Consider the following 17923-nt stretch of genomic DNA (forward strand, 5'->3'; position numbering starts at 1 on the left):
AAAAGAAAGTGACTGAAATGTCTTTGAAATTTCCTGCTTCATAGAAAAGTCTGCTGGATACTATGGGCCTGAAGGCTGAAGATGGATGCCCCAACAGTACAGAAAAACTTTGGGTGATTGTCCAGGCAGCAAGATGTCTCTGTCAATTTTAGAGTTTTGGAAATTGCTTACTTCTTGTTTACTTAGGTAATATTATATCCTTCTGGAGTCTTTGATGGAGCTGAAGAATAGTTATAGTTTTTCTTTGTTATGATAAAAGATAAAATAGATCTAAATATTGTAATTGTAATTCTTGCTTGATACCTGTTATATATAATTTTACTATGTTAAAGCCTTCCTTTTTGTTTAAACAGAAAAGGGGAAATGGTGTAGGATGTGTCGCTTTTATTGGTTGAATAAAGATACTGCCTTTTGATAGGGCAGACTTAGATAGGTGGAGTAAACAGAATAGAATGCTGGGAAGAAGGGCAGTGTGTCAGACGCCATGAAGCTCCGGCCTGAGACAGACATAGGTTAGAATCTTTCCCAGTAAGCCACGACCTCTTGGTGCTACATAGATTATTAGAAACGGGTTAGATCAAGATGTGAGAGTTATCCAATAAGAGGCTAGATATAATGGGCCAGGCAGTAATTAAATGAATACAATTTCTTTGTGGTTATTTTGGGTGTAAGCTAGCCGGGCTGGACGGAACAAAAGGGATTGCAGCCCGCTCCTCATACTACAGCAAGGTGTGTGTGGAAAGCAAAAATTCCCTCCTGAGACAGACTTCAAGGACCTAATACACGGCCTGCCTCAACTTTGACAAAACACAAACTAGCTTGTTGTAAACTGACCAAGAAGCAGAAAGGAAGTTGGGCAGTAATGTTGCACGTTTTCAATTCCAGCACTTGTGAGGCAGAGGCAGGTGGATCTCTGTGAGTTCAAGGCCAGCCTGGTCTACAGAGTGAGTTCCAGGACAGCCAAAGCTACACAGAGAAACTTTGTCTCAAAAAGCAAACAAGAAATAAAAACAACAACAAGGAAAAAACAGACAGGAGGTTTACAAACCGTATGACTAACAATAAACCAAGACCTACCAACACAAATACAAAATATTTTAAATCCACAGATGCCTACAATTCAACTCTAACATCTCGGGTTTTCTATCTTCACAGAATTCTCCCAAACTCTTTTGTCCTAAAAACAGAAGCTTTGACATCGATGCCATCTACAGCGTGATTGACGACGCCAAGCAGTTCGTGTACATCGCCGTCACAGACTACCTGCCCATCTCCAGCACAAGCACCAAAAGGTCAGGGACTTGGCCACCTGTAATGTGGGCTGCTCAGGCCTCTGGGCTCTGAGACGCTGTGCTGCCGTAGTGGACATCTGCAAACGGTCCCTCATGCATTGCTTCCCCAAATGGGTCCAGTTTAAAGGCGTGGGGGGCTCACTCTGCAGGCGTACCTAGCTTATCCTACAGGCATGAGAGCAATCTCAGAAAGAAGGTCGAATAAATTTCACTCTGAAAATTACCTAATGGATGGAGCTAGAAAACGTTATTTTGAGTGAGGTAACCCAGACACAGAGAGACAATTATCACATGTACTCACTCATAGGTGGTTTTTTAAAGCAAAAAGAAAGCCAGCCTACAAACCACAAACCCAGAGACCTTAGACAACAATGAGAACACTAAGAGAGACTTACATAGATCTAATCTACATGGGAAGTAGAAAGTATAAAAAGACACGATCTCCTGAGTAAATTGGAAGCATGGGGACCTTGAGGGAGGATTGAAGTGGGGAGGGGAGAGGCAGGGAGGGGAGCAGAGAAAAATGTAGAGCTCAATAAATATTTTTTTTAAAGAGTCAAAAAAAAAAAAGAAAACCACCTAAATAGAAAAAGTATATCCCTCTATGTCCTCAAGATGAGGAGGAAAAGCAATCTAAAATACATGCTCTCAGACCGTGTACCCTCCATAAGAGAAGAAGACTGCTTTTACAGTGGCTAACTTCTCAATTCCTCACTGTTTGCTCACATAGTAACTTGGAAATGGTTCAGGGGCAGAATGTATGATAAAGCTTTTGGGAGAATAATCACACATAATGTGGAACCACACCCAGCATTCCCTCTTTTGCTTACTTGCAACAAAGGCACATCTTTGGGTGCTGTCGGCGTTTTCAGAATTAGCTTGACCAGGAAACACTTTCTAAAATGCGCATTTCTGACTGTGAATGAGGTCCTCCATCATTCAGAAAATTGTAATTTCAAAATAGCCATTTAGTGAGCTTAAATGATCAAACGCACCATATTTCTTGAATATTTTTCGTCTTGCCGATCCTGCATATGCATAATATGTATCATCTTTATGCAAATGTCTGTAAGACTGCAAAAGGTCTGCCAGACACGGGTCGCTTCAGGACCGTGGGAAAGCATTTTGAGCTATAAGAGTCATGCTATTAAAACAGAGCTACTTTAAGACATCGTGCATCTTTTGAATGTTCATGGATTTCCCACTCAGTTTCCCGCCGTTCCTATGCCTCCTCTCCTCATTTCTTGTTTATCTGACTTTAGAGTAAATTTTAGATGTCAGCTTTCCTCTGGAAACATAACACATTGTGCCTGGTTGTCTGTTACCAAGGAGAATGGAGGACCAAGTTCGTGGGATTCGAGGATGATGGCTCAAGACTAGCAAAACTTTGTTTCATGGCTTCCCATAAGCAAAACTGAAGTCTTTCATTGTCAGGCTGGGGATCTGTGGTGTGTCATGGTGCACACTTTTATTCCCACATTTTGGAAGACTGAGACAGGAGGGTTACAAGTTCAATATCATCCAAGGTTACATTGTTTAAATCCAGTCTAGGCTACAAGGTGAAACTTTGTCTCAAAGAAACAAAAATCTTACAAGTAGGGGGAAATGTAAAGATGCTTAAAGAGCTAGAGACCAACCTGAAGGCTCATATCTTAGTTATTTATCATTCTGGCTGTAGTTCAAATACTTCTTGTATTGTGAGCAAAGATGCCATGATGAAATGCATTGCTTCATGTGCTAACCTTTTTAAAAAAAAAAGGAAATATTTATTCACCTCAAATACAGGAGTCAACAGATCAAAGAAAGTTTCCACCAAGCTCAGCTCAGCAAATAAATAAGATTTCTGGAGCTGCCTACAGGGACATGGACAGAAACAAAATATAATTTTAAACCTATAATTTCAACTTTATTTTTAAGATTTTCTTATTATGTATACAGTGTTCTACCTGTCTGCCAGAAGAGAGCACAAGATCTCATTATAGATGGTTGTGAACTACCCTGTGGGTGCTGGGAATTGAACTTAGGACCTCTGGAGGAGAAACAAGTCCCAGTGCCTTTATCAATGGCTTCTCAGTCAGCCCCCATTTTCAGCCACATTCAGAGAGTCCGGTTTGATCGCATGCTCATTCAGTCCCGGTCCAGCTGGATTTGGTGAGCTCCCATTAGAACAGGCACACTGTCTCAGTGGATGGACCAACCCCTCATCCAGACTTCCTTGCTCATCTTCTCCCTCCTTCTGCTCTTCAACTGGACCTTGGGGGCTCAGTCCGTTGCTCTGATGAGGGTCTCTGTCTCTATCTCCATCCGTCGCCAAACAAAGATTCTATGGTGATATTGGAGATAATCATCAGTGTGATAGTGGGACAAGGCCAGTTCAGGCACCCTCTCCTCTGCTGCTGCATGTACTGGCTTTTTGGGACCCTAGTCTATTTGGATGCAAAGTTTCCTAGGCCTGGATGTAGGGGGGAGGGCCTTGGACTTCCCACAGGGCAGGGTTCCCTGCCCTCTCTTAAGGAGGGAGGGGAGAGAAGAGGGGAGGAAGTGTAAATTTTTGAATGGAAAAATAAAAAATAAAAAAAGACCTCTGGGGGAACAGCCAGTGCTCTTAACTTCTGAGCCATCTCTCCAGCCCCTACCTTCACCTCAAAACAAAAGGGCACAGAAGAGAAATACGTAGCTCAAACATTCAGACTATAATTACATTCTTCTCAGTCATACAAATAAGTTTTATTTAGAAGTCAAACTGATCCTAAAAAGCAGGGAGGTTCAGAAGTGAAGTCTGTGTGTTTGCAGAATTAATTAATATCTTAGACTTAAAATGTAGTGTCCTCACTGCCAAATACCTAAATGAAAGGAGACCTGAGAACTCCTAAGGCAGAGATGATCTAAACACACATCCTCTGTTAGAGACAGTGTTGGGATTCCTGTCTTTCCAGCTAGCAGAGTGTGCGATGGTGATGCAGAACACCTGCCAGGTTCAATGCTGGATCGCAGAGCCCAAGATATGGCAGCAAGAAACCATTCTGGAGAGGAAGCAGCGATGAGGAGCAAGGGGGTAGGGAGGCTTCTCATAGAGAGTCTCTTGATTTGGGGAAGGCGCTGGTGTTTGAATTCAAGGAGTAGCAGGATCACACCAGCTGTTAAGCAGCCATGTTTGTGATGATAGAGGTGAGGTTGACCGAGGAAAAGAGTTGAGGCAAGGGACCAATTTAGAGTAGAAGGCTGAGGTGAGTGTTCCTGGTAGTCCCTAGAAAGTGACAGAGAGAATTCTAGTGTCACCCAGGATTTAGGTCCTGCAAAGATCAAGAGGAAGGTGGAGGGACAAGTGGCCTGCAGGTGATCATAACTGGAATTGGGTTGTCCAGGTAAAAGAGACAAGGAGAGGCTGAAGGAGCTGGGACTTCAGGGCATCATAGATCTGTAGCCCATCAGGACTAAAGGACAGGCTTTGTGTGGTTAAGAAAGGGAGTTTTGAGGGCAGGAGGGTCATAGAGGGTGAGAGGGTCAGAGGGCAGACCCTGGAGATGCTGTGGTTATAGCACTGACAGGCTGTAGTTCACAGTAACTGTCCAAACAGTGACTGAGCCTGGAATCTCAGCAGAATCCCTACAAAGCAGAATCCCTACAAAGAAATGAAAGAAGGCATAGTTTGAGACTTAGTTAAGACAAGACAAGTAACTGATTTGTCCTAACATAAGGAATAAGTGATGCCTCTAAAATGACATGATGGGGAATGGGTAGAGCCAATGGCCACATGCTCACCTTAAGCCAAAAGACAAATGGTCATAGAAACACATATCTGGGAGAATTGCTGTGGGAAGAGGCTTAGGTGACAGAGGAAACTGCTGGCCTGATGGAGGATTCCCAGTGACCCGACCAGAGGAAGGAGGGAAAGGAGCTGGGTCTATAGAGATGGTGTTAAAGATAATGCAGAAATAAGAGCATTGGACAGCTCAGATAACCAGAGCAGACGTTTGTTAGAGAGTGAGGGATATTGTCAAAGAACAGAGATTGCCATGGCATCTGGGTCGAGGCATGCAAGACGCATAGCTAATTCTGCCCAAAAGTAGACGCTTCCACCACACGAGGCCTGGAAAGCTTTGGAGGTCTGCTGAAGACAACCCAAGGGGGTTGGTTCATCTGCACACTAGCTCCACATAGCTTCGCCCGTGAACATGAGACCTTCTGTAAGGTCTATAGATAGGCCTTGTATAAGACCTGCTATAAGGAGGTCCTAGCAAAACATCACCTTTTGGTACCAAACTCCAAAGACCCATGTTATCAATCTATCCTACATGTTGGTTGGCATGTTACAGATTAAAGCAATGCACAGAGGAACAGTGAAGCATTCTGTTGTCTAGTAAAATTCTTTCTCAGGTAGGTTTTCCTTTTTCCTTCTGCAGAACATACTGGCCAGATTTGGATGGGAAAATAAGAGAAGCATTAGTTTTGCGAAGCGTTAAAGTCCGGCTCCTCATTAGCTTCTGGAAGGAGACTGACCCCCTCACTTTTAACTTCATTTCGTCTCTTAAAGCTATTTGCACTGAAATAGCCAACTGCAGCTTGAAAGTTGTAAGTATTTTATCACCTGGATTATTCAATAAAAAGGGCTTAATCCCTTTGCATGTCTATGAAAGATGTTGGCACACCACACACCCAGGGCAGGGGCGTGGAGGGAGTCATGTAGAGGCCAGAGGTCAACATCAAATGTCCTCCTTGGTTGCTCTCTACCTTTTTTTATATTTTTTTGAGACAGGATTTCTCATGAACCTGAAGCTCACAGATTTGGGCAGACTAGCTAGCCGCCAAGCTCCAGGGACTACCTGTCTCAAGCTACCACCAACACTAACGTTACGACAGCTGCCTGCCAAACTTTATGTGGATGTTAGGAATCCAAACTCGGGTTCTCATCTGTGCACAGAGGGCAGCTGACCCTCCAAGCCATCTCCTCAGCCCCTTCAAGTACACACTTTAACCACTTCATTCACCTGCTAATCTTATTTGTAACTTTGACACAGTCGAAACCTCCATCCATACGTACTGACCCTGCCCACCATCCCACTAGCCCAGACTCCTGGGCTTGCTCCTGTCTCTTGTGCATGTGCTAATCCATCTCTAGAAGCCCAGAGGAAGGCAAGGTGGGGAGCTGCTAGTAGCCCATTTTTGCTACTTTTCTCACTATCGTGACAGAATGTTGACCAGAGGCAACTGAAGGGAGGCAGGATTGATCTGAGTCCACAGTTCCATGGTGGTCAGGACTTGTGCCTTGCTGGCATGAGTTAACAGTTTGATCTGTTACATCTTGGCTTGTCAGGAAGGACAGACTTTGGGCTGTTATTAGGGACATTATCTAACCTGTAAGTCCCACCCTTGCCAATAGACCTACTTCTTCAGGTAGATTCTACCTCTTCCCAAAATATCACCCTCATTAGACTAAGTGTTCAAACACATGAGCCTATGGGAGGCATATCACACTCAAACCCTAGTACCCATGTGTTGTCAGAGACCACTTGTTCATTCTGGCCACCCAGATCCAAAATAATTGCACAAAAACTATATTAATTGCAATACTGTTTGAACAATAGCTTAAGCATATTGCTAGCTAGCTCTTATATCTTAAATTAACCCATTTCCATTATTTTATATTTTACCACGAGGCTCACGGTTTACCAGTACTAACGTGCAGGCATCTTTCTTCTCCAGCAGCTATGTGGCGTCTCTTTGACTCCACCTGCTCTCTCCTCCTCTATCTGCTTGGAAGTCCTGCCTTGCCCTGTTCTTCGCTGCAATATACCCAGAGCAGCTTCTTCATTAACCAGTGGTATTCACAGCATACAGAGGGAAATCCCACATCACCCATGAAATGTGCTAACTTAACTCTCAGGCCCCCTTTGATTTTTTCTTGCCTCCTCCCCTCCGGACCTATGTCGGTGCTGTTTCCTCTGCCTGCATCTGTCTTCCCCACCTTCAGCTGACTAATGACTGTTAATCCTTCTGCCTTTCGACCTCAGCTTTCAAATCAAGCCCCTGTGCATTCAGTGGCTGTGTGCCGAGTCCCCACTCTTTGACAGGCCCTGTGCCTCTGACAGGGTCTCTGAAGCATCCATCTTGAATCATAGCTTCCAGCTTATTCCTGACCTGCGATATCCTAGAGACAGACAGAGGGAGGAGTGAGAGTCTTGATGGTTAGGCCTATAGGGGTAAGCATCCTTATTCCTGACCCTCAATATCCTAGAGACAGACAGAGGGAGTAGTTAGAGACTTGATGGTTAGGACTTAGGGGGTAAACATCCTTATTTCTGATCCTCGATATCCTAGAGACAGACAGAGGGAGGCATGAGAGACTTGATGGTTAGGACTTAGGGGGTAAGCATCCTTATTCCTGACCCTCAATATCCTAGAGACAGACAGAGGGAGGAGTTAGAGACTTGATAGTTAGGCCTATAGGGGGTAAGCATCCTTTCAGCTTATCCGTCACAGACGTCATTCACAGGGTGACACCACAAGGCAAGGGAGGCTTGTGTGTCCAGCAGGGCAGCTGTGTCTCACTGGGACAAAAGAAATAGACTTATGGAATATTCTGGTCTATAGTCTCAGCACCCATTATCTGTTTTCTTTTCTTCACTTATAGGGAACCCTAAAATTTCCATCCCTTTCTCTGTACAACTCTGTACTTAATTTTAATTTTTAAAACTGAAGCAGACACCCTGTTGTCTATGAATTCACAAATCATTGAAAGTATTGGAAATATGAAAATGGGTTTGTGGTAATTACCAATCATATGTCTTGCAGGCAAGATTTGAAAGTGTTTGAAATATCCAAGACAGGGTAAGGGTGCTAACTGGGATTTGAAATCAAATACTAGGACTGAAAGCAGAGGTTGATACAAGGGAGCCAGGGAAGGCCTGAGAGGCCCATCCAAATGTCTGTGATGCCTCTTCATAGAGAAGAGAATGCTGGGGTTGTGTTAGCTCAGGGACAGCATCATCCAGAGTACTGAAGTGGTACTCAGGACTCCAGGGAAGTCCGATGATGCAGAAACCAGATGTCTAGTCACTGTCTGTCCCTAATGGCTGGCATGAAGCCAATAGTGTTCAAAATATGTGTTAAACTGTTATGCACAAATGAAGGCAGTAAAAAGCGGGGGACAGGGTGATCTGGGAAAGGCAGTGGTAAGATAAGCTCTGTCATCAGTGAGGAGAGCAGAGAGTACCCAGAGCAATGCCCAAGTCGTTTTTCACCCCAGTGAGTTTCCTTATGACTATTTACAAAAGCGTTGTTTATAGGAGCATGGGCCCCATCTGAGGAGCTACACACCTGAAGAAAATGCCTCTCCCTTCCCCATCAACCACAGACTGTTGATAATAAATCACCAGGGATGGATGGAACTACATGACCCCCCACCCCTGCTTCCATGACAGCGTGTTGATGGGCCCAGTTTTATGTGTGCAGCTTATTGCAGCTTATTTTAAATCCAAAGGTGCAACAACAGCTATGTCATCTCAAAAAGCAAGAGTTCTCCACCTCTCCCTGCTCCTTCTCCCTTTCTGATGTTCTGTGTGCCTTTGGAGGATAGAAGTTCCATCTATGGCTTGGCATTTAGGAGTCATTTCTCCTCAATACTTTGACTAATTATGAGCCTCTCTAGTAACTTCTGACCCCTACAGAAAGATGCTTTGTAGACCAAAGCTGATAGCAACGCTAATCATTGTGCATAAACATAGCTATTTGGAAGGCAATTTGACAGGAGCAACATGCATATTGGGCAAAATAAAGGCAATAGCTTTCCCGACAGAGCATATGCCCTCCCAAGGCATGGGCTTTTTTTGCCTGGGTTTCCAGTACCAGACATGGACTCTCTTCCGTGGACCAAGCATTGCCCAGACTTTTCTTATTGTCATTTATGATCTGGTATCCCCTGTGAGCACCATGCACCCTGGAGGTCAGTGAGTGACATCAGAGGATCTTCTGTCGAGTGTGTGAGGCTTGCAGGAGCTTGGGCCCACAGCATCGTACATTCACTCCCACGCTCACTCTTGGTCTCCCTTCACCCAAAGTCAGGGGTCTTCCCGCCATGCTGCTTCCTGCCCCCACAGCGTGCTTGCCTCTAAGGCTCTTGCACTCAAAATCCTACAAGAAAAGAGGAATCCGCCATAGTAGCCTCTGCAGAACCCCTTCAGTTTCACCATTTTGGACACAGATGGTCATGAATCTTGAATAAGCCACACGTTAATAGCTCCCTGCTGGCCATTTTGTAAAACAGAGGCCATGTATTTTTAAATGTCAAGACAAGCATGGGTGGGAAGGAAACATGGCCCCATCATCTAGGACACAGATGGTCAGGGAGCTTTTACAAGAAAAGTAGGGTATAAAACTTTGGATACAGTATATCTGCAGGAAGCACAGAGCCCTGACAAGGCAGATAGATGGTTTGGGACCAGGCACGGTGCTCTGTCTCTACATAGATGCTCTCATCACCTGCCCAGATGTGGCCTGGTATCATTGGGGACATTGGGGAGAGACTGCTGCTTGCAAGATTGTCACAGCTTAGGGATGCAGAGATGGCTCGACAAATGACAGCATGCACTGCCCCTGCAAAGGACCAGAGTTCAGTTCCCGGCATCCACATCGGGTGATGGGTGGCTTACAACTATCTATACTTCCGGCTCCAGGAATTGGACATCTTTGGCCTCTGTGGACACCTGCACTCACATGCACATACCCACACTTCAACACACGTAAATAGATACACATAATTTTTTTAAATTTTAATCTAAAAAATATTTCACAGCTCTCTTAAATTACTTTATTTAATGAAGTAATTCTCTTTGGTCTCTCTGCTTCTCTCCCAGCACAGTAAGACCTCTAACGATGTCAGAGACACTGGTCTGGTTTCTGCTGTCTCAGAAGTCTCCCCGATGAAGCTCAGAATAGATGAGCCCTTAGTGATCATCAGATTACCCTTCCCCCAGCATGAAGTATAAGGCTAGACCAACTCTAACCATTTCCACAACCAAAATTAGAACTAGCAGAACTTTAAAATTATACATGAAGTCACCTTCCACATCTGGCCTCTGCCTCTCTTCCCTTCCAGCTCATAGAGGCCAGAGCTGAAAGACCTTCTAGGATTCATGTTCTTCTCCACTGCAGTGGAGAACTGAGACCCTTGACCTAAGCCTTCAGAGTCCCATGGGCTCATTCGCAATGGAGACTTCATCCAACCCTGGCCAAATTTCAAAGGCCTGCCTTCCCTGCGGCCAGGCCTCACTTCCCAAACTTCTCTATTCTGTGCCTTGGGCGAAATAGAATGCTATTAATATTATAGTCATCATCATCATCATCATTACTTCAGAGTCACACTGACACAAGAATTCCATAGTTTGAATTTTGTGATTTGTTTTTTTTTTTTAGTTGCCCATTCAAAAAGCCCGTGAACTTAGGTGTTTCAATGAAAACTATTTGTTCTTGTGGCAAAATCTCTTTTGACCATTGCAGATTCTCAGATGAATCAGTTAGTCATTGACATAATATAAGCACCGGATAAGAATAGTCATTCAGTTTGTTGGCATGCAAAGCACAGAGTGCCTGGAGACTGCTTGCAGGGCAAGTGTGCCCTGCTCAGTAAGACAGTGAGATTAAACAACCAACCTCCTTGTTCTCACCCTGTTCAGAGAAGGAATTTTGTGTTCATGTGTTCGCTCTGCAGAGTTAATCACAGAGCTAGTTGAGCATGCTAATTCTCTTTGTTGTTGCTTATATGGATGGAGAGTAAAAATAGCTTCCTCTATACAAAGTAACAAGAGCGTCATTTTAATAACCCAATGTGAGGTCTATTGCTGATATTTGGATAATAGGCTCCTTTGTGCTTGTGAACAAGACCCAAAACATTCGCAATTGACCTGCTTTGCTTTCTTACCATTTTTTTTTTTTTGGCTTTTTGTCTTACAGAAATTTTTTGATCTGGAAAGAGAGAATGCTTGTGCAACAAAAGAACAAAAGAACCAGACCTTTCCGAAATTAAACCGCAACAAGTACATGGTAACAGACGGAGCAGCTTACATTGGTGGGTATGGGGGCTGAAAAGCTCCTCCTTGGGCATCACCCAGACAGTAGGGGTCTGCTGTAGTTGTTAGTGAGGTTGTGCGGCTAAAGGGCAGGAGGGTGAAGGCCAAGAGCTCTTCAGTTAAGTAGACCTCCTCTCTACTCCATGGCTGCCAACCATGGAAGATGATTTACTGTCTGCATTCTGTACACATTCTCTGGTCCATTCGGCTCATTTTATAAGCAAGGAGACGAAGGACTTATGAGAGGTGAGTCTTGGAATGGAACAGATACATGGACCCAAAATGTTTATTCTCTGTCTACAAGATCGTGAGACATCCCATCTCGGGGCTGTGAGGAGTCGCTACAGTGTCTGGGGAAACAAAGACATCCACACCATCTTCTCGCTGCATCTCTGCTATTTTCTAAATATCTAACGTGGGACAGTTCCCCTTGGCTCCCTAAATTTCAGTTTGCTGATTTGTAGATGAGGCTGGTGTCAGTCTTTAACTTCACGGAGTAATGTTTAAATGAGAGACAATACACACAAATCACCTGGCACACGGATGATGCCCAATTAATGTTAGCTGTCATTCTTAAGGCAATAAAGTTCCAGGTGCATAAATCATTATTACGTCGGTGGGATGATTCTAACTTGTCGCAGTGTGTGGGAGGCCAGGGTAATTCCTTCACTGGAATCATCCCAGAGAGAGCTGACATTGTCTATAAAAAGGAGACACTCAAATCCTAGGGAATGGGGGTGATTATTACATCACACAGGTGAAGTGGCAGCCTCGGCAGAGAAGAAAAACATGTTTGTGGGGTGCCGAATGAATACGGAACCCATATCAGTTATTTCTACTTCCTGAAGCACTTTTACCTTATTAAGTCCTGTTAGCATCACTACCAACAGAGAGGAGAGCGTAATCCAAGTTTAGAAATGAGGGTATGGGGTCTGCATAAGGATGCAACTCGGCCATGCGGGTGTCCAGAGAGGAGCTTTGTGTTCTGTCCAGACTACGGGGTCATTGCAGTCTCAGCCTGAGAATATAAGTCTCTATTTTTCTTAATTACAGCATTGCCTTCTTAAAATTAGAGTTACATGCAGGCGAAACACTCATAAATATTAAATAAATAATTATAAAACCTTTAAAGACAAGTGAAAAAAATACCTCAGAATTGTTAAACTAAAAAAACAGGAACTTCTGTCTAAATTATCTAAAACTTATGGATGAATCAAAACATGCACACAGTGGCTTAAGACCCCAAATCAAGATATTTTATTGTGGCTTTTATTTAAAGTAATATGCCATGGGCCCGTTCAGTGATACCTTAATCAAAGAGGAAGACAGAACCCAATCCAAGATCAGACATGGTAGCTTATCAAGTAATGTTTATTGATCTTCAAATGGCTCACCTGATATGCAAACATTTCTTGGACAAATTAAAGCAGTGTTTTGGAGTCAGAAAAATCTGTGCTTTTTAATTACAGCGCTGGCACAAGCTGGAAGATGGTAGCAAGTTGTGTAATCTCTTTTAAGTCTCAGTTCCCTGTCTGAGAAAGGGGGCACTAGCACCCACCCTTTGACGGTGATGTGATAGTTAAGTGAGGTGATATATGAATGGCCCCACACACTGGCTCTGGTGGGTCCGGGGTCTTAGTAAAGATTGGATTCTTGCTCTCTTCCTCATCCTGAGCTAAGATGTTATTTGGTGAGTTCGTTTTATAGACAACGGTTCTAACAAAACACTGATTCCCTAGAGAGAAGCAGAGCTCTAACAGAAAAACACTCAAAGAACATCAAAAGGGAAAATAACTGGTACCTTAAATAATCCTCAACACATTTGGAAATCTGAATCGTTCCTTTGATTCTCATTGATAATGTGGAACTAAGAAAATTCCCAGGGTATGAGGTTACAGCTCCATTAGGTTAGTATGAGACTTGCAGAAGAATCTTCAGGCAGTGTCCTCGCTCTAGTTTTAAGTTCTCCAGAATGTGTCTGAATTAAGCTCTGCAAATTTTTCAGGAAAGTGTCTGAGTTACGAGACAGCTAAGGAGGTTGCAGGAGGTTAATTGAAGGTGCTGGCAAGGTGCCCGAGGCTGCCTACTAACAAAATGAGCTCTTTGGCACCCTTGACATCACGTATACACACAGGACACACTACATCTGGATATTGCAACCTTAGCATGCATTTGGTGGGTGGCTGAAATAGTTTAAAAAGATAACAGGTGAAATTGTAGCCCAACTTTAAAAAAAAATACAGATGCATATCTGTCACCTTGAAGGACAAGGCAAAATTCCTGTGTCAGCATGAAACATCCCAGAGCTATCTAGGAAAGAAGCCAACTAAAGCATTTGAAATCCACAAACACTGTGATTTTGGCTTGTTCAGTGATAGCAGGAAAAAGCTCGGTTTACAGGATAACTGCCCCAAAGTCCTCACTCTCTCCATCCTCTTTTCTCCTCCCGGGGCTTCCCCCAACACATTGGTCTGTGTCTGTTTCCTCCAGAAAGTTTGATCTGCCAACGCACGTAGCAGAAATTCCAGTGTGGCTGCTATGCCCCAGAGCCTGAGCTGAGGTCATTGTCCAGGGTGAAGCAGTTAGTGGATGCCTTTAGGGTCAGAGGCCACATGACACGGAAGTGAAGTGCTGGCTCTGGAGTTAGATTTGACTCTGAACCCCAGCTTCAGCGGTTTTCCCTGAGGCACCATTGGTTAACCATGAAAATTGGGACGAGTGTAGGAACCTCTGTGAACATCTCCTTCCTCATGGTAAATTCTCCCCATCATGTAAAATAGTGTTTGTAAACACAAGCACTGTGCTTTGCCCAAAGTAGACAATAAATTATAGTTTCTTTCCTCTCAGACTCCCTTGCAGCTTGACCACAGCCCCTAATATTCCAAACTCCTGACCTTTTCTCTGCCCACAAGATACCACCCTCCTTTGGGAGTTTGGTTATCTCTTGTCCCAGTTAACCTTCAGTGTGTTTCTCATCACTCAATACGCATATTTAGCGAAGAATAGAAAGCCTTCTCTCCAGTGATCGTGGCCTGGATGTGAAACCCTGGTGTGTACCCTCTCCTGCCTTCTGTGTTCTAATGACCGTTTCCTTCATTGACTCTTTGAAGGCAGAAACTGTCATATTCAAATTTCTACCCACATTCTTCACATCAGACCTAGTAAACATTAGGTACTCGGTGACCAAGACAGGACACAGAAGATCAGAGAAATAAACAGCACTGTCCCCTTCTAAGGACAGAGCTTGGTTTTGCCCATTTGATCCCAAAGAAACATATATGGGAGGTTAGGGTTGCTCAGCCATTTTCTGTGCCTTTGTTTTCATGTTCTATGGCTATGAAGAGACACCATGGCCTAAGCAAATCTTATAAAAGAAAACATTTAAATTGGGGGCTGGCTTACAATTCAACAGACGTAGTCTGTTATCATCACGGTGAAGAGTATAGGGGCATGCAGGTGGATATGGTGCTGGAGAAGTAGCTGAGGGCTTTACAACATGGTCCTCAGACAGCAGACACAGAGAAAAAGACACTGGGCCAAGTGTGGGCTTTTAAAACGTCTTAGCCCACCCCTGGTGACACACCTCCTCCAGCAGACCACGCCTCCTAACCTTTCCCTGAAAGCTCATCAGCTGGGGACTAAGCATGCATATATATGAGTCTATGGGGGTCATTTTCGTTCAAACCACTGCAGCATTGAAGACGGATTAAGCATTAATGGCATAGCAATTATCAACCTCTTCTGAAACAATCTCAGCCTCCAAATTCATATGCTGAGGTCCCAGTTCCCTGCATGAAAGAATGTGTAAAAGGAAAATCACTCCCAAGCAGGATCATTATAGACATTAATCTCATGTGCTCTATGTCGTTTAAAACAAAACAAACCACAGAGGAACTATGTATGGTGTCTCGGGCCTGTGATCCCAGCTCCAACGGCTGAAGGGGAAGGACTGCTGTGTGTTTGAGGCCAGCCTGAACTATATAGTAACATCCTGTTTCAAAAGCAAAATCAGAAAGAGGGCTAGATAAGGGCATGCGTACAGGAAAGACGGTGTGGAGAGGCAGGGAGAAGGGGCCACCCAGGAGATGGGGTTGGAACTCATCCCTTCCACCCTAGTGGTTTCTCTATCCCTGTGATGGACACCATAACCAAAAGCAATTTGGGGAGGAAAGGGTTTGTTTCAGCTTGCAGATTAAGGTTCATCATCAAGAGAAGCCAAGGCCGGAACTCAAGACAGGTGCTTGAACCAATAACCAGAGGGCAATACTGCTTACTGTCTTGATCCCAGGTTCATGGCCAGATACCTTTCTTATCCAGCCCAGACCCACTTTTCCAGGGAAGGGCAATGCCCTCAGTGAACAAAACCCTCCTATATAACTAGCCGTCGAGCAAATGCCCCATAGACGTGGCCAGAGGCCAGTCTGATGGTGGCAGTTCTTCCTAGATGTGTCAAGTCGGCAAGAAAAATTAGCCATCACACTTCCCTTAGCGCTCAGAAAGAACCGACCTTAATTTTTGTCTCCAAAGTCATGAGAATACATTTCTACTATTTAAACCAACTGGTTTCTGGCATGTCCTGAAAAACTGTCCTGAAACACCTCGCCAAGGAGCCAGTCCCCCTGCCCTGGGGGATGCCTTTCAGTCTCCTTAGGGAGCACAAGAGCCGCTTCCCTGACTTCAGCTTTGCCTCCATTGTGAAGTGTCTCTGCATAATAATGTTTATACATATGGATTCGATGTTGTCTCTATGAGAAGGTGTAATTGTTCACAAGATTTTAAAGTGTATTCCTATATATTTTAAATGTTGCTGTATTTAGTGTGTCTTGTGAACGTCAATAAGAAATAACATTTACAGAAAAAGAACAGCAGATTCCTTGTTCTGATTTTCAACTTGAGCGAAGCTGAAGAAAATGCCAAAATAATATGCAAATATTAATCCGCCATATGTAGGGCTTCTTGCAAGTTTTTTCTCTGGGGCTGTCATCATGATTCTGCCTCTCTCGTTATTCCTGGGTGTTTATTTTATGTTTTTTTTTTATTTGAATCTGTTCTACATTTCGTATAGTGGGAATTTTCCCAGTTGATCGCACCTTCTCACCATGATTTCTTTGTTTGCAGGAAATTTTGATTGGGTAGGGAACGACTTCACCCAGAATGCTGGTACGGGCCTTGTCATCAACCAGGCAGATGCAAGAGACAACAGAAGCATCATTAAACAACTTAAAGACGTGTTTGAAAGAGACTGGTATTCGCCTTATGCCAAATCCTTACAGCCCACCAAACAGCCGAACTGTTCAAACCTGCCCAAACGCAAGTCTCCCTCCAGCCAAGCTGCCAATGACAATGCCAACGGGAGGGAGCCCCTGAGTGCATAGCTCACTGACAGACACGAGAGGCTTCAGACCCAGTGCAGGAAGGACTAGAGCAAAGACCACGGTTTACGACATCTTTTTTTTTTTTAAGGAGAAATAAAAAAAAAGCACACTTATTAAAACTGTTCTCTGAATGACATGTAATATCTAGCTAACAACATCTTAGCACCGTATATTAAATTTAAGACTTTTCTATCTATGAGCTCTAATGGAGAATGTCATTCTGGCGTAGGAGTTAGTTTTTAACATCTGCATACAGATTTTAAGACTCAGTTCTTGTCTTCTGTTTCTTACTGGTTTTAGGACCTTTTCTGCTGGCCCAGCTGCATAGGTTTTAGCATGAGGTGAGCCCTCTCCTTTAACGTTGCTGAATTCTGGAGTTCAAGGAATGGGGGAGAAGACACAGATAGCCCCACGTTTCTTCCCTAATAACCCATCTCCAAGACCTATTGAGGCAGCTGAGCACAGACACCCCCATCTCATGCCAGCCTTCAAGACTCCTGAAAAACACCCAGTCTTTTGTCCCCTTGTGTTCTGAACCCACAGGTTTTCTTTGGTATCAGTCTGTCTTCTCCCTAAATGTTCTTGTTCTACATCTCTGTGTTCACCTCGGCACTAGTTCAAAGTGTCAGAATATCTTTGGGAAAGGTGTGAATTCCCCAAAATGTATACAATATAGAAATATCAGTCTTTCATTTTCACCTTTCAACTACATTCTTTTTTTTTTTTCTTTTGGTTTTTTGAGACAGGCTTTCTCTGTGTAGCTCTGGCTATTCTGGAACTCGCTCTTGTAGACCAGGCTGGCCTCAAACTCACTGAGATTTCCCTGCCTCTGCCTCCCAAGTGCTGGGGTTAAAGGTGTGCGCCACCACCGTCCGGTCTTCAACTACACATTTTCCCCTCCCTAAGTGATTATTTTATTTTTTTTTAATTTTTTTATTATTATTATTATTTTTTTTTTTTTTTTTTTTTTTTTTTTTTTTTGGTTTTTCGAGACAGGGTTTCTCTGTGGTTTTGGAGCCTGTCCTGGAACTAGCTCTTGTAAACCAGGCTGGTCTTGAACTCACAGAGATCCGCCTGCCTCTGTCTCCCAAGTGCTGGGATTAAAGGCGTGTGCCACCACTGCCTGGCGTGATTATTTTATTTTAAAAACCAAAGTCAGCTCTCTCTCACTCTCTTTCATATATATTCATAT

General features: G+C 43.8%; 1 protein-coding gene across 3 annotated transcripts in view; it reads left to right on the plus strand.

Annotated features, from left to right (window-relative positions):
- Positions 1–17625, plus strand: part of Pld5 (phospholipase D family member 5) — a 325180-nt gene extending 307555 nt beyond the window's left edge. For all 3 annotated transcript variants that reach the window (XM_057770618.1, XM_057770619.1, XM_057770620.1), the window contains 4 exons: positions 1156–1292; positions 5696–5864; positions 11241–11355; positions 16475–17625. In XM_057770618.1, the coding sequence (XP_057626601.1) occupies positions 1156–1292; positions 5696–5864; positions 11241–11355; positions 16475–16731 (678 nt within the window). In that variant the 3' untranslated portion in view covers positions 16732–17625. The remainder of the gene's footprint in view (positions 1–1155; positions 1293–5695; positions 5865–11240; positions 11356–16474) is intronic.
- Positions 17626–17923: the final 298 nt, after the last annotated feature.

Source organism: Chionomys nivalis, chromosome 5 (genome assembly GCF_950005125.1).
Source record: "Chionomys nivalis chromosome 5, mChiNiv1.1, whole genome shotgun sequence".
In the NCBI taxonomy this organism is placed as follows: Eukaryota; Metazoa; Chordata; class Mammalia; order Rodentia; family Cricetidae; genus Chionomys; species Chionomys nivalis.